Source organism: Eucyclogobius newberryi, unplaced genomic scaffold, assembly GCF_026437365.1.
Source record: "Eucyclogobius newberryi isolate DKJ021-1_F unplaced genomic scaffold, fEucNew1.0.hap1 SCAF_5, whole genome shotgun sequence".
NCBI lineage: Eukaryota > Metazoa > Chordata > Actinopteri > Gobiiformes > Gobiidae > Eucyclogobius > Eucyclogobius newberryi.
Genome location: NW_027316167.1, coordinates 557,856 through 575,098, shown reverse-complemented (window position 1 = coordinate 575,098; position 17,243 = coordinate 557,856). Strand labels below are relative to the sequence as shown.

The 17,243-nt window shown below is 47.2% G+C and overlaps 1 protein-coding gene across 1 annotated transcript in view; it reads left to right on the top strand.

Annotated features, from left to right (window-relative positions):
• tubgcp4 (tubulin gamma complex component 4) overlaps positions 1–16,942 on the top strand; it is a 35,054-nt gene extending 18,112 nt beyond the window's left edge. The window contains exons 11-19 of the mRNA XM_072464861.1: positions 1,898–2,003; positions 2,141–2,245; positions 4,746–4,875; positions 5,285–5,360; positions 5,454–5,555; positions 10,304–10,438; positions 11,057–11,170; positions 12,787–12,926; positions 16,878–16,942. Of these exons, the coding sequence (XP_072320962.1) occupies positions 1,898–2,003; positions 2,141–2,245; positions 4,746–4,875; positions 5,285–5,360; positions 5,454–5,555; positions 10,304–10,438; positions 11,057–11,170; positions 12,787–12,926; positions 16,878–16,884 (915 nt within the window). The 3' untranslated portion in view covers positions 16,885–16,942. The remainder of the gene's footprint in view (positions 1–1,897; positions 2,004–2,140; positions 2,246–4,745; positions 4,876–5,284; positions 5,361–5,453; positions 5,556–10,303; positions 10,439–11,056; positions 11,171–12,786; positions 12,927–16,877) is intronic.
• Positions 16,943–17,243: the final 301 nt, after the last annotated feature.

Genomic DNA, 17,243 nt, shown 5'->3' with positions numbered 1-17,243 from the left:
TGGTTCAGACCTGGTTCAGACCTGGTTTAGACCTGGTTTAGACCTGGTTTAGACCTGATTTAGACCTGGTTTAGACCTGATTTAGTCCTGGTTTAGTCCTGGTTCAGTCCTGGTTTAGTCCTGGTTCAGACCTGCTTTAGACCTGGTTCAGTCCTGGTTTAGTCCTGGTTTAGTCCTGGTTTAGTCCTGGTTCAGTCCTGGTTCAGACCCGGTTTAGTCCCTGTTTAGGCCTGGTTTAGTCCCGGTTCAGACCTGGTTCAGACCTGGTTCAGACCTGGTTCAGACCTGGTTTAGACCTGGTTTAGACCTGATTTAGACCTGGTTTAGTCCTGGTTTAGTCCTGGTTTAGTCCTGGTTTAGACCTGGTTTAGTCCTGGTTTAGTCCCGGTTCAGACCTGGTTCAGACCTGGTTCAGACCTGGTTTAGACCTGATTTAGACCTGGTTTAGTCCTGGTTTAGTCCTGGTTTAGTCCTGGTTTAGTCCTGGTTTAGTCCTGGTTTAGACCTGGTTTAGTCCTGGTTCAGTCCTGGTTCAGTCCTGGTTCAGACCTGGTTTAGTCCTGGTTCAGTCCTGGTTTAGACCTGGTTTAGTCCTGGTTCAGTCCTGGTTTAGTCCTGGTTTGGACCTGGTTTAGTCCTGGTTCAGTCCTGGTTTAGACCTGGTTTAGTCCTGGTTCAGACCTGGTTTAGTCCTGGTTTGGACCTGGTTTAGTCCTGGTTTAGTCCTGGTTCAGACCTGGTTTAGTCCTGGTTTAGACCTGGTTTAGTCCTGGTTCAGACCTGATTTAGACCTGGTTTAGTCCTGGTTCAGTCCTGGTTTAGACCTGGTTTGGACCTGGTTTAGTCCTGGTTCAGTCCTGGTTTAGACCTGGTTTAGTCCTGGTTCAGACCTGGTTTAGTCCTGGTTTGGACCTGGTTTAGTCCTGGTTTAGTCCTGGTTCAGACCTGGTTTAGTCCTGGTTTAGACCTGGTTTAGTCCTGGTTCAGACCTGATTTAGACCTGGTTTAGTCCTGGTTTAGTCCTGGTTTAGTCCTGGTTTAGTCCTGGTTTAGTCCTGGTTTAGACCTGGTTTAGTCCTGGTTCAGTCCTGGTTCAGTCCTGGTTTAGACCTGGTTTAGTCCTGGTTCAGACATGGTTTAGTCCTGGTTTAGTCCTGGTTTAGTCCTGGTTTAGACCTGGTTTAGTCCTGGTTTAGACCTGGTTTAGTCCTGGTTCAGTCCTGGTTCAGTCCTGGTTTAGACCTGGTTTAGTCCTGGTTTAGTCCTGGTTTAGACCTGGTTTAGTCCTGGGGTAGACCTGGTTTAGACCTGGTTCGGACCTGGTTTAGTCCTGGTTTGGACCTGGTTTAGTCCTGGTTTAGTCCTGGTTTAGTCCTGGTTTAGTCCTGGTTTAGTCCTGGTTTAGACCTGGTTTAGTCCTGGTTCAGACATGGTTTAGTCCTGGTTTAGTCCTGGTTTAGTCCTGGTTTAGACCTGGTTTAGTCCTGGTTTAGACCTGGTTTAGTCCTGGTTCAGACCTGGTTTAGTCCTGGTTCAGACCTGGTTTAGTCCTGGTTCGGACCTGGTTTAGTCCTGGTTTAGTCCTGGTTTAGACCTGGTTTAGACCTGGTTCAGACCTGGTTTAGTCCTGGTTTGGACCTGGTTTAGTCCTGGTTTAGTCCTGGTTTAGTCCTGGTTTAGACCTGGTTCAGACCTGGTTCAGACCTGGTTTAGTCCTGGTTCGGACCTGGTTTAGTCCTGGTTTAGTCCTGGTTTAGTCCTGGTTTAGACCTGGTTTAGACCTGGTTCAGACCTGGTTTAGTCCTGGTTTGGACCTGGTTTAGTCCTGGTTTAGTCCTGGTTTAGTCCTGGTTTAGACCTGGTTCGGACCTGGTTCAGACCCGTTTTCTGTTCTCAGATCATTAAAGACTTCTTTCTTCTGGGTCGTGGAGAATTGTATCAGGTCTTTATAGATCTGGCTCAGCACATGTTAAAGGCTCCGCCCACTGCCGTCACTGAACACGGTAAGAACATGCTAAATACACAGCAAGAACACAGCAAGAAGACGCTGTTTGGGGCCTAAACTCTTGTTTTAAACAAAGAATTACACCTGTTTCTGTAGAAAAACTGCACCTTTTGTAGAACAGTGTTTGTGTTTCAGATGTGAACGTAGCGTTCCAGCAGGCGGCTCACAAAGTTCTGCTGGACGACGACAACCTTCTGCCTCTGCTGCACCTCACTGTGGACTATCAGAGCAAGGACAAGGGTAAGACTGCTTTAGTCCTGCTTTAGACCTGCTTTAGTCCTGCTTTAGTCCTGCTTTAGTCCTGCTTTAGACCTGCTTTAGTCCTGCTTTAGTCCAGCTTTAGTCCTGCTTTAGTCCTGCTTTAGACCTGCTTTAGTCCTGCTTTAGTCCAGCTTTAGTCCTGCTTTAGTCCTGCTTTAGACCTGCTTTAGTCCTGCTTTAGACCTGCTTTAGTCCTGCTTTAGTCCTGCTTTAGTCCTGCTTTAGACCTGCTTTAGTCCTGCTTTAGTCCAGCTTTAGTCCTGCTTTAGTCCTGCTTTAGACCTGCTTTAGTCCTGCTTTAGTCCAGCTTTAGTCCTGCTTTAGTCCTGCTTTAGTCCTGCTTTAGACCTGCTTTAGTCCTGCTTTAGACCTGCTTTAGTCCTGCTTTAGTCCTGCTTTAGTCCTGCTTTAGTCCTGCTGTAGTCCTGCTTTAGACCTGCTGTAGTCCTGCTTTAGTCCTGCTTTAGTCCTGCTGTAGTCCTGCTGTAGTCCTGCTTTAGACCTGCTTTAGTCCTGCTTTAGACCTGCTTTAGTCCTGCTTTAGTCCTGCTTTAGTCCTGCTTTAGTCCTGCTGTAGTCCTGCTGTAGTCCTGCTTTAGACCTGCTTTAGTCCTGCTTTAGACCTGCTTTAGTCCTGCTTTAGTCCTGCTTTAGTCCTGCTTTAGTCCTGCTGTAGTCCTGCTGTAGTCCTGCTTTAGACCTGCTTTAGTCCTGCTTTAGTCCTGCTTTAGTCCTGCTTTAGTCCTGCTTTAGTCCTGCTGTAGTCCTGCTGTAGTCCTGCTTTAGACCTGCTTTAGTCCTGCTGTAGTCCTGCTTTAGTCCTGCTTTAGACCTGCTTTAGTCCTGCTTTAGTCCTGCTTTAGTCCTGCTTTAGACCTGCTTTAGTCCAGCTTTAGTCCTGCTTTAGTCCTGCTTTAGTCCTGCTTTAGTCCTGCTTTAGACCTGCTTTAGTCCTGCTTTAGTCCTGCTGTAGTCCTGCTTTAGTCCTGCTTTAGTCCTGCTTTAGTCCTGCTGTAGTCCTGCTTTAGACCTGCTTTAGTCCTGCTTTAGTCCTGCTTTAGTCCTGCTTTAGTCCTGCTTTAGTCCTGCTTTAGACCTGCTTTAGTCCTGCTTTAGACCTGCTTTAGACCTGCTTTAGACCTGCTTTAGACCTGCTTTAGTCCTGCTTTAGACCTGCTTTAGTCCTGCTTTAGACCTGCTTTAGACCTGCTTTAGTCCTGCTTTAGTCCTGCTTTAGTCCTGCTGTAGTCCTGCTGTAGTCCTGCTTTAGACCTGCTTTAGTCCTGCTTTAGTCCTGCTGTAGTCCTGCTTTAGACCTGCTTTAGTCCTGCTTTAGTCCTGCTTTAGTCCTGCTTTAGACCTGCTTTAGTCCAGCTTTAGTCCTGCTTTAGTCCTGCTTTAGAACTGCTTTAGTCCTGCTTTAGACCTGCTTTAGACCTGCTTTAGTCCTGCTTTAGACCTGCTTTAGTCCTGCTGTAGTCCTGCTGTAGTCCTGCTTTAGACCTGCTTTAGTCCTGCTTTAGACCTGCTTTAGACCTGCTTTAGACCTGCTTTAGTCCTGCTTTAGTCCTGCTTTAGACCTGCTTTAGTCCTGCTTTAGTCCTGCTGTAGTCCTGCTTTAGACCTGCTTTAGACCTGCTTTAGTCCTGCTTTAGTCCTGCTGTAGTCCTGCTTTAGTCCTGCTGTAGTCCTGCTTTAGACCTGCTTTAGTCCTGCTTTAGTCCTGCTTTAGTCCTGCTTTAGTCCTGCTTTAGTCCTGCTTTAGTCCTGCTTTAGTCCTGCTTTAGACCTGCTTTAGTCCTGCTTTAGTCCTGCTTTAGTCCTGCTTTAGTCCTGCTTTAGTCCTGGTTTAGTCCTGCTTTAGTCCTGCTGTAGTCCTGCTTTAGTCCTGCTTTAGACCTGCTTTAGTCCTGCTTTAGTCCTGCTTTAGTCCTGCTTTAGTCCTGCTTTAGTCCTGCTGTAGTCCTGCTTTAGACCTGCTTTAGTCCTGCTTTAGACCTGCTGTAGTCCTGCTTTAGACCTGCTTTAGTCCTGCTTTAGACCTGCTTTAGTCCTGCTTTAGTCCTGCTTTAGTCCTGCTTTAGTCCTGCTTTAGACCTGCTTTAGTCCTGCTGTAGTCCTGCTGTAGTCCTGCTTTAGTCCTGGTTTAGTCCTGGTTTAGTCCTGCTTTAGTCCTGCTTTAGTCCTGCTTTAGTCCTGCTGTAGTCCTGCTGTAGTCCTGCTTTAGTCCTGCTGTAGTCCTGCTTTAGACCTGCTTTAGTCCTGCTTTAGTCCTGCTTTAGTCCTGCTTTAGACCTGCTTTAGTCCTGCTTTAGTCCTGCTTTAGTCCAGCTTTAGTCCTGCTTTAGTCCTGCTGTAGTCCTGCTTTAGTCCTGCTGTAGTCCTGCTTTAGACCTGCTTTAGACCTGCTTTAGTCCTGCTTTAGTCCTGCTTTAGTCCTGCTGTAGTCCTGCTTTAGTCCTGCTTTCTCTCGTCTCAGATCCAGGCCTGGTCCCGGTTCAGGACTCTTCTCCTCGGGATCCTCCTCAGACTGGTTGGGCCGCTCTGGGTCTGTCCTACAGAGTCCAGTGGCCCCTGCACATCCTGTTCACCCCCGCCGTGCTCGAGAAGTGAGTCAAAGCACTGCGGCGCCCTCCGGTGGTGAGTCAAAGCACTGCGGTGCCCTCCGGTGGTGAGTCAAAGCACTGCGGCGCCCTCCGGTGGTGAGTCAAAGCACTGCGGCGCCCTCCGGTGGTGAGTCAAAGCACTGCGGCGCCCTCCGGTGGTGAGTCAAAGCACTGCGGTGCCCTCCGGTGGTGAGTCAAAGCACTGCGGCGCCCTCCGGTGGTGAGTCAAAGCACTGCGGTGCCCTCCGGTGGTGAGTCAAAGCACTGCGGCGCCCTCCGGTGGTGAGTCAAAGCACTATAGAATCAGAACTGTTTTCTTCATAAATCCTCCTGATACTTCGACCTGAGCAAGTCACAAAGTAAAAGTACACAGAGTATTCCATTGATTCTAACAGTGTTGTGTGTATTTCAGGTATAATGTAGTATTCCGGTACTTACTGAGTTTGAGGAGGGTTCAGTCTCAGCTGCAGCATCTGTGGGCGCTTCAGGTGAGACACAGTACTTCACATACTGCAGTACTTCACATACTGCAGTACTTAACATACTTCAGTACTCAGACTAAAGTATTGTCTCTGTTCCAGATGCAGAGGAAACACCTCAAGTCCAGTCAGACCGACGCCCCCCAGTGGAGACTCCGGAACCACATGGCCTTCCTCATCGACAACCTGCAGTACTATCTACAGGTACTACTACTATAGTACTATCTACAGGTACTACTACTATAGTACTATCTACAGGTACTACTACTATAGTACTATCTGCAGGTACTACTACTATAGTACTATCTGCAGGTACTACTACTATAGTACTATCTGCAGGTACTACTACTATAGTACTATCTGCAGGTACTACTACTATAGTACTATCTACAGGTACTACTACTATAGTACTATCTACAGGTACTACTACTATAGTACTATCTACAGGTACTACTACTATAGTACTATCTAGTACTATGTACAAGTACTACTACTATAGTACTATGTACAGCGTTGGCTTTAGCTTGAGCATAAGCAGGTATCAGTGGTGCCTCTAGTGACCGGAGCACTTGGGGCAATGACCTTCAAACTGGAGGAGTGACCCTCAAACTGGAGGAGTGACCCTCAAACTGGAGGAATGACCTTCAAACTGGAGGAGTGACCCTCAAACTGGAGGAGTGACCCTCAAACTGGAGGAATGACCCCCAAACTGGAGGAGTGACCCCCAAACTGGAGGAATGACCCTCAAACTGGAGGAATGACCCCCAAACTGGAGGAGTGACCCCCAAACTGGAGGAATGACCCTCAAACTGGAGGAATGACCCCCAAACTGGAGGAGTGACCCCCAAACTGGAGGAGTGACCCCCAAACTGGAGGAATGACCCCCAAACTGGAGGAATGACCCCCAAACTGGAGGAATGACCCTCAAACTGGAGGAATGACCCTCAAACTGGAGGAATGACCCTCAAACTGGAGGAATGACCCCCAAACTGGAGGAATGACCCTCAAACTGGAGGAATGACCCTCAAACTGGAGGAATGACCCTCAAACTGAGGAATGACCCCCAAACTGGAGGAATGACCCCCAAACTGGAGGAATGACCCCCAAACCGGAGGAATGACCCTCAAACCGGAGGAATGACCCCCAAACTGGAGGAATGACCCCCAAACTGGAGGAATGACCCCCAAACTGGAGGAATGACCCCCAAACCGGAGGAATGACCCTCAAACTGGAGGAATGACCCTCAAACTGGAGGAATGACCCTCAAACTGAGGAATGACCCCCAAACCGGAGGAATGACCCCCAAACCGGAGGAATGACCCCCAAACCGGAGGAATGACCCCCAAACCGGAGGAATGACCCCCAAACCGGAGGAGTGACCCCCAAACTGGAGGAGTGACCCTCAAACTGGAGGAATGACCCCCAAACTGGAGGAGTGACCCTCAAACTGGAGGAATGACCTTCAAACTGGAGGAGTGACCCTCAAACTGGAGGAGTGACCCTCAAACTGAGGAATGGCCCCCAAACTGGAGGAGTGACCCTCAAACTGGAGGAGTGACCCTCAAACTGGAGGAGTGACCCCCAAACTGGAGGAATGACCCCCAAACCGGAGGAATGACCCTCAAACTGGAGGAGTGACCCTCAAACTGAGGAATGACCCCCAAACTGGAGGAGTGACCCTCAAACTGGAGGAGTGACCCTCAAACTGGAGGAGTGACCCCCAAACTGGAGGAATGACCCTCAAACTGGAGGAATGACCCTCAAACTGGAGGAATGACCCCCAAACTGGAGGAATGACCCTCAAACTGGAGGAATGACCCTCAAACTGGAGGAATGACCCCCAAACTGGAGGAATGACCCTCAAACTGGAGGAATGACCCTCAAACTGGAGGAATGACCCTCAAACTGGAGGAATGACCCCCAAACTGGAGGAATGACCCTCAAACTGGAGGAATGACCCTCAAACTGGAGGAATGACCCCCAAACTGGAGGAGTGACCCCCAAACTGGAGGAATGACCCCCAAACTGGAGGAATGACCCCCAAACCGGAGGAATGACCCTCAAACCGGAGGAGTGACCCCCAAACTGAGGAATGACCCCCAAACTGGAGGAATGACCCTCAAACTGGAGGAATGACCCTCAAACTGGAGGAATGACCCCCAAACTGGAGGAATGACCCTCAAACTGGAGGAATGACCCCCAAACTGGAGGAATGACCCCCAAACTGGAGGAATGACCCTCAAACTGGAGGAATGACCCTCAAACTGGAGGAATGACCCCCAAACTGGAGGAATGACCCTCAAACTGAGGAATGACCCCCAAACTGGAGGAATGACCCCCAAACCGGAGGAATGACCCCCAAACCGGAGGAGTGACCCTCAAACTGAGGAATGACCCCCAAACTGGAGGAGTGACCCCCAAACCGGAGGAGTGACCCCCAAACCGGAGGAGTGACCCTCAAACTGAGGAATGACCCCCAAACTGGAGGAGTGACCCCCAAACTGGAGGAATGACCCCCAAACTGGAGGAGTGACCCTCAAACTGAGGAATGACCCCCAAACTGGAGGAGTGACCCCCAAACTGGAGGAATGACCGCTGTTGTGGAAACTATTCTATAACAAATGACAGAGAAAATGAGGCAAAATATAACCAAGTTGTCTTGTTCAAAAGTGGTTCTTTATTTTAGCTGTGCACAGCCAAAAAAGCTCTCCCTGACATCTGCCGTTCTGTCCCTCCTGATCTGACCAGAGCAAACATTGAGTTCAGCTTATTAAGGCACAACAGGTGCCACATGTGCACAAAACCAGTCTAAACATATTGCAGAGACACACACTCAATGTTGTACCTCATGTGAGACATCCTTGGATCTGCAGCTGTCAGTCTGTTTACCCAGGGACGTCTGCAGACAGAGTCATAATAAGTGTGACCCAGATGTTACACATATGTGACCTAAGTTCTATGGCATCAGGCAAAGACATGACATTTTTACACCACACCCCCAAATGACCCTCAAGGAGGAAGAGCCCAGCTTGATCTTGTAGGTCATAGGTCATTGTATGTATTCTTTTGGGGAATCATTGATCCAGTATTGTGTGTGTGTCTCACCTGACGGGAAAGACAGGTCAATTGGAATGACTGCTTTTATAGTACTAATACTGTAGTACTAATACTGTAGTACTAATACTACAAAGTTTGCACATAAATGTTAGATTGTTCCCATCACCGACCGCATCATAAAAGTCATGTAACTGGTCGTAGGGCGACTTCACGTTGCGGTCGCGTCAATGCTGCTTTTTGTTGTGCTGCACGTGCAGTTTGGTGCGACACGCCACATCTGTCTCTGCATCTATGACCTGCACAACTGCAGCTCTCACACTTCACACTCAGGCTCTTTTTGGGAAACTTAACAGTGTTTTTCACCTGGAAGTCTCTAGAAATCGGACATTTTATTGAAGGAAAATAAAAAGAACGATTTTGCCGTTCGGACACCAGAACGAACGCGTTCACAGTATCGTTCTTCAGCAGTAAAACCGTTCGTTCAGTTCACGTTCAGGCACAACACTGTGTAGTACTATGTGGGTGTAATCCCTCATTGGTCCAGGCGTGTTCCATAGTAGAAAAAGCTTCAGTTGTTTCATCTGGACTCAGTTTGAAAAAATAGACGTTTCGACTCTCATCCAAGAGTCATTGTCAATAAAAGAATTTAGATCGAGAACTCCGATATTAATACTGTTCTGTGGTAAGACCCGCCCATTGGGCGGAGCCTTCCTGAAGTAGAAAGAGTTGTTTGTTTCAACAGAAACTCCCCCTTGTATCTACCGAGCCTATTCAGAATCTTAATGGTCTATTAGAATCCTCTTTGTCTTTGTGAGACCCTGGCTCAACCACCCTGAGGACCTGATTAGCATCTAAATGTCCTTGTCCTGGTCCTCTACCTTTCCAGGGGTTCAGTAACCCATTATAAATAACAGGAAGATTAAACCTTAGCCCTCCATTCCTGTTTAAAGAAGGTCTTTCTTTTTTAACAAAAATAGCTTCCTTGACTCCTCTTTCAAACCATCTTTTCTCCTGCTTAAAACCTTCACCTCACCGTCTTCAAACGAGTGATTAGAGGCTTCAAGATGGAGATGCACGGCGCTCTGAGGTCCTGAACTCCAGTGTCTTCTGTGCTGATAAAGCCTCTTGTGTAGAGGCTGTTTCGTCTCACCTATGTACTGTTCTTTACAGCTTTCTTCACTGCATTGGATCGAATAAACTACATTGCTCTGTTTTTGAGTCGGCAACTTGTCCTTAGGGTGAACCAGTTTTTGTCTTAAAGTGTTTCATGGTTTAAAATAAACAGGGACTTCGTGTTGTCTAAAAATTCTCTGCAGTTTTTCCGAGAGGCCAGACACATAAGGGATAGATAGGGATGTCTGGCCTGTCGGAAATGGAGGGCTAAGGTTTAATCTTCCTGTTATTTATAATGGGTTACTGAACCCCTGGAAAGGCAGAGGACCAGGACAAAGACATTTAGATGCTAATCAGGTCCTCAGGGTGGTTGAGCCAGGGTCTCACAAAGACAAAGAGGTTTCTAATAGCCCATTAAGATTCTGAATAGGCTCGGTAGATACAAGGGGGAGTTTCTGTTGAAACCAACAACTCTTTCTACTTCAGGAAGGCTCCGCCCAATGGGCGGGTCTTACCACAGAACAGTATTAATATCGGAGTTCTCGATCTAAATTCTGTTATTGACAATGACTCTTGGATGAAGTCGAAACGTCTAATTTTTCAAACTGAGTCCAGATGAAACAACTGAAGCTTTTTCTACTGTGTAGTACTAATACTGTAGCACTAATACTGCAGTACTACTGCGGTGTGTGAGTCCTGAAGACCTCTGACCTTCAGTACTACAGTCCTACTCATGTATGCAGTATATGATGCAGTATTTGATGCAGTACTTGTACTTTCAGGTGGACGTGTTGGAGTCTCAGTTTTCTCAGCTTTTGGCTCAGATTAACTCCACTCGAGACTTCGAGAGCATCAGACTGGCCCACGACCACTTTATCAGCAACCTACTGGCCCAGTCCTTCATCCTGCTCAAACCGGTACTAAAGCGGGTCTAAAACAGGATTAAAGCGGGTCTAAAGCGGGTCTAAGGCGGGTCTAAGGCGGGTCTAAGGCGGGTCTAAGGCGGGTCTGAGGCGGGTCTGAGGCGGGTCTGAGGCGGGTCTGAGGCGGGTCTGAGGCGGGTCTAAAGCGGGTCTAAGGCGGGTCTAAGGCGGGTCTAAAGCGGGTCTAAGGCGGGTCTAAGGCGGGTCTAAGGCGGGTCTAAAGCGGGTCTAAGGCGGGTCTAAGGCGGGTCTAAAGCGGGTCTAAGGCGGGTTTAAGGCGGGTCTAAAGCGGGTCTAAAGCGGGTCTAAGGCGGGTCTAAAGCGGGTCTAAGGCGGGTCTAAGGCGGGTCTAAAGCGGGTCTAAAGCGGGTCTAAGGCGGGTCTAAGGCGGGTCTAAAGCGGGTCTAAAGCGGGTCTAAGGCGGGTCTAAGGCGGGTCTAAAGCGGGTCTAAGGCGGGTCTAAGGCGGGTCTAAGGCGGGTCTAAAGCGGGTCTAAGGCGGGTCTAAGGCGGGTCTAAGGCGGGTCTAAAGCGGGTCTAAGGCGGGTCTAAGGCGGGTCTAAGGCGGGTCTAAAGCGGGTCTAAAGCGGGTCTTGTGCTCCTCATGTTTCAGGTGTTCCACTGCCTCAGTGAGATCCTGGAGCTGTGTCACTCCTTTTGTTCTTTAGTGGGACAAAACTCGGCTTTGGACGAACGAGGAGCAGCTCAGCTCGACCTGCTCATCAAGGTAATGACTACTACTACATGTACTACTACTACATGTACTACTACTACATGTACTTCTACTACATGTACTACTACATGTACTACTACTACATGTACTACTACTACATGTACTACTACTACATGTACTACTACTACATGTACTTCTACTACATGTACTACTACATGTACTACTACTACATGTACTACTACTACATGTACTACTACTACATGTACTACTACTACATGTACTTCTACTACATGTACTACTACATGTACTACTACTACATGTACTACTACTACATGTACTTCTACTACATGTACTACTACATGTACTACTACTACATGTACTACTACTACATGTACTACTACTACATGTACTACTACTACATGTACTACTACTACATGTACTACTACTACATGTACTACTACTACATGTACTACTACTACATGTACTACTACTACATGTACTTCTACTACATGTACTTCTACTACATGTACTACTACTACATGTACTACTACTACATGTACTACTACTACATGTACTACTACTACATGTACTACTACATGTACTACTACTACATGTACTACTACTACATGTACTACTACTACATGTACTACTACTACATGTACTTCTACTACATGTACTACTACATGTACTACTACTACATGTACTACTACATGTACTACTACTACATGTACTACTACTACATGTACTTCTACTACATGTACTACTACATGTACTACTACTACATGTACTACTACTACATGTACTACTACTACATGTACTACTACTACATGTACTTCTACTACATGTACTACTACATGTACTACTACTACATGTACTACTACTACATGTACTACTACTACATGTACTTCTACTACATGTACTACTACTACATGTACTACTACTACATGTACTACTACTACATGTACTACTACTACATGTACTTCTACTACATGTACTACTACTACATGTACTACTACTACATGTACTACTACTACATGTACTACTACTACATGTACTACTACATGTACTACTACTACATGTACTACTACTACATGTACTACTACTACATGTACTACTACTACATGTACTTCTACTACATGTACTACTACTACATGTACTACTACTACATGTACTACTACTACATGTACTTCTACTACATGTACTACTACTACATGTACTACTACTACATGTACTACTACTACATGTACTACTACTACATGTACTACTACTACATGTACTACTACTACATGTACTTCTACTACATGTACTTCTACTACATGCACTACTACTACATGCACTACTACTACATGCACTACTACTACATGCACTACTACTACATGTACTTCTACTACATGTACTACTACTACATGCACTACTACTACATGCACTACTACTACATGCACTACTACTACATGTACTACTACTACATGCACTACTACTACATGCACTACTACTACATGTACAACCAAGTAAAGGCTTCTAGAGAGAATATTTATGAATAAATTACAACATTTTAGATTGAATTATATCTGTTATAAAAGCATGTTTAGTCCAGACAAACACGACGACAGGGTTTTAGTCTACGTACTTTGTCCTTCACGTACTTTGTCCTTCACGTACTTTGTCCTCAGGGTTTCCGGAGACAGTCGTCCCTTCTTTTCAAAATCCTGTCGAGCGTCAGAAACCACCAGATAAACTCTGACCTCGCTCAACTTTTACTGCGTTTGGACTACAACAAGTACTACACCTGCAGCGGGGGCACTCTGGGCAGGTAAAAGTACTACAACAAGTACTACACCTGCAGCGGGGGCACTCTGGGCAGGTAAAAGTACTACAACAAGTACTACACCTGCAGCGGGGGCACTCTGGGCAGGTAAAAGTACTACAACAAGTACTACACCTGCAGCGGGGGCACTCTGGGCAGGTAAAAGTACTACAACAAGTACTACACCTGCAGCGGGGGCACTCTGGGCAGGTAAAAGTACTACAACAAGTACTACACCTGCAGCGGGGGCACTCTGGGCAGGTAAAAGTACTACAACAAGTACTACACCTGCAGCGGAGGCACTCTGGGCAGGTAAAAGTACTACAACAAGTACTACACCTGCAGCGGGGGCACTCTGGGCAGGTAAAAGTACTACAACAAGTACTACACCTGCAGCGGAGGCACTCTGGGCAGGTAAAAGTACTACAACAAGTACTACACCTGCAGCGGGGGCACTCTGGGCAGGTAAAAGTACTACAACAAGTACTACACCTGCAGCGGGGGCACTCTGGGCAGGTAAAAGTACTACAACAAGTACTACACCTGCAGCGGGGGCACTCTGGGCAGGTAAAAGTACTACAACAAGTACTACACCTGCAGCGGGGGCACTCTGGGCAGGTAAAAGTACTACAACAAGTACTACACCTGCAGCGGGGGCACTCTGGGCAGGTAAAAGTACTACAACAAGTACTACACCTGCAGCGGGGGCACTCTGGGCAGGTAAAAGTACTACAACAAGTACTACACCTGCAGCGGGGGCACTCTGGGCAGGTAAAAGTACTACAACAAGTACTACACCTGCAGCGGGGGCACTCTGGGCAGGTAAAAGTACTACAACAAGTACTACACCTGCAGCGGAGGCACTCTGGGCAGGTAAAAGTACTACAACAAGTACTACACCTGCAGCGGGGGCACTCTGGGCAGGTAAAAGTACTACAACAAGTACTACACCTGCAGCGGAGGCACTCTGGGCAGGTAAAAGTACTACAACAAGTACTACACCTGCAGCGGGGGCACTCTGGGCAGGTAAAAGTACTACAACAAGTACTACACCTGCAGCGGGGGCACTCTGGACAGGTAAAAGTACTACAACAAGTACTACACCTGCAGCGGAGGCACTCTGGGCAGGTAAAAGTACTACAACAAGTACTACACCTGCAGCGGGGGCACTCTGGGCAGGTAAAAGTACTACAACAAGTAATACACCTGCAGCGGGGGCACTCTGGGCAGGTAAAAGTACTACAACAAGTACTACACCTGCAGCGGAGGCACTCTGGGCAGGTAAAAGTACTACAACAAGTACTACACCTGCAGCGGGGGCACGTAATAATAAGATATAATCACGTGTATAAATATATTTTTATTAGGCCGCCCCAAATCGTCTGTTTGCTGTGACCCGACATGTAACATTTTCAAGTGGGTCGGGCTTCAACAGTCCAGGGGCCAGAGGCTTCAACAGTCCAGGGGCCAGAGGCTTCAACAGTCCAGGGGCCAGAGGCTTCAACAGTCCAGGGGCCAGAGGCTTCAACAGTCCAGGGGCCAGAGGCTTCAACAGTCCAGGGGCCAGAGGCTTCAACAGTCCAGGGGCCAGAGGCTTCAACAGTCCAGGGGTCAGAGGCTTCAACAGTCCAGGGGCCAGAGGCTTCAACAGTCCAGGGGCCAGAGGCTTCAACAGTCCAGGGGTCAGAGGCTTCAACAGTCCAGGGGTCAGAGGCTTCAACAGTCCAGGGGTCAGAGGCTTCAACAGTCCAGGGGTCAGGCTTCAACAGTCCAGGGGTCAGAGGCTTCAACAGTCTAGGGGTCAGAGGCTTCAACAGTCCAGGGGTCAGAGGCTTCAACAGTCTAGGGGTCAGAGGCTTCAACAGTCCAGGGGTCAGGCTTCAACAGTCCAGGGGTCAGGCTTCAACAGTCCAGGGGTCAGAGGCTTCAACAGTCCAGGGGTCAGAGGCTTCAACAGTCCAGGGGTCAGAGGCTTCAACAGTCCAGGGGTCAGAGGCTTCAACAGTCCAGGGGTCAGAGGCTTCAACAGTCCAGGGGTCAGGCTTCAACAGTCCAGGGGTCAGGCTGGGGACACCGGCGCCGCCATGTTTGTTGTGATGACGCTGCTGGGCGTGTTTCCCTCCCAGAATGCAATGCACAAGTCAAATTAAAATGAAGCCACACCATGATAGAGAACGGCATGATCGATGGCGAGGGCAGTGACGCCAACAGTGGCAAATCATCATGTTAAAGGTCCCATAACATGCTAAATCAACTTTTCAGAGCTTTTAACCTTCTTACATTGGACATATATGAAGCACAAATAGCAGAGTGTTTTTTGATTGATTCCCGCAGATTTTAGCTACAGTACAGACTATCTCCTTTCCTCCAATCTCCAAACTGACGGGCGGTGGGGCAAGACTGCGTCATAAGGACAAGCATGCGTCACCATCCCCCCTCTCCACCCCCCTCCCGCCTCCCGCCTGACTCCTGTGTCTCCCTACAAGCCCATTCTGCTTCGATTTACGAGGAAACACGGCTCAAAGAGGCCCAAAACGTCATTGATATCGCACTCTTTACTATTATCACAATGGTGAAGGTTTATGTGGCAGTTGATGCAGCAACCGGGACAATAAACGGAGAGAAGTTCTATCAGATACCGAAAAACCAGGAAATAAGAGCGCGATGGACATAAGACTTTTATATATATAGATATATAGATCAAGATCTATATCTATAATATAGATATAGATAGAGATCGAGAGATCTAGATCGAGAGATCGAGAGATATAGATCGAGAGATCGAGATAGAGATCGAGAGATCGAGATAGAGATCGAGATAGAGATCGAGAGATCGAGAGATCGAGATAGAGATCGAGATAGAGATCGAGATATAGATCGAGATATAGATCGAGAGATCGAGAGATCGAGATAGAGATCGAGATAGAGATCGAGATATAGATCGAGAGAGATATAGATCGAGAGATAGAGATCGAGAGAGATATAGATCGAGAGATAGAGATCGAGAGATAGAGATCGAGAGATATAGATATAGATCGAGAGAGATCGAGATCGAGATCGAGATATAGATCGAGAGATCGAGATATAGTTCAAGATCGAGAGAGATCGAGATAGAGAGATCTAGAGATATATCTATATATATATATATATATATATATATATATATATATATATATATATATATATATATATATATATATATATATATATATATATATATATATATATATATATATATATATATATATATATATATAGATCTATAGATATATCTGTTCTGCGCACGCTGTAGAATTAACACCAGTTTTATTTAGTCTCAAAGTAGACTCTTTCTCACTCACTCGCGCTGAGCGGCGCACGGCGGAACAGACAGCTGTGGGGGACACACGGGTGGGCGGGGCACACACGCTCTGAGACTACGTCACGGGTTGGGCGGGGGAGCCAGATGGCTCTTCACAAGGGTGGGGGCGAATATCAAACCAAGCCGTCTGCATTTCTGGGTTGGTGAGGGGGTCCAAGGTCTGGGTGATATTTCTGAACTCTTATGTTAAGGGTGTTGCACAACACTTATTATTATCAATGATACACTTAGGATAGACTACGAAACGTGAAAAAAAGCATGTTATGGCACCTTTAAAGGACATTATTGGTTTCCTCCTGCTTGATCTGTTTGATACAGCCGCATGTGCGATGTTTGTCCTGTGGGAGGACGGACATGGTTATCAGCGTTATAAAAGATTGTACACCACGCTTTAGGAAAGACCGGGTCGGTGAGTCGGCGAAATATTTGAAAAATCAAAGAATTTTGCGTTTTTTTAAAAACAACATGCTGTTTTATACCGGGTCGGTCGGGTCACAGCAAACAGACATATTATTTAGCTCAGCCTAATACTGACAAACACGAGTTAAACCTGGTTTATCTTCTTTGTGATCATCCATCTCTATATTGTGTTACAGTGTCTGAGGATGGACCAATCACAGCCCAGCGTCTGCACCATGTTCTGTGAATAATAAACACATGAAAACTTCACTCAAATTGAGACTTTGTAGTTTTTACATAAAGAATTGTAGAAAAAGAGTCATTTTCAATCTGTGGCTCTAGAGACCTGCTGACCTCGACTGAGGAGGTCGTGGGACTGAGGAAGTCGTGGGACTGAGGAGGTCGTGGGACTGAGGAAGTCGTGGGACTGAGGAAGTCGTGGGACTGAGGAAGTCGTGGGACTGAGGAGGTCGTGGGACTGAGGAGGTCGTGGGACTGAGGAAGTCGTGGGACTGAGGAGGTCGTGGGACTGAGGAGGTCGTGGGACTGAGGAAGTCGTGGGA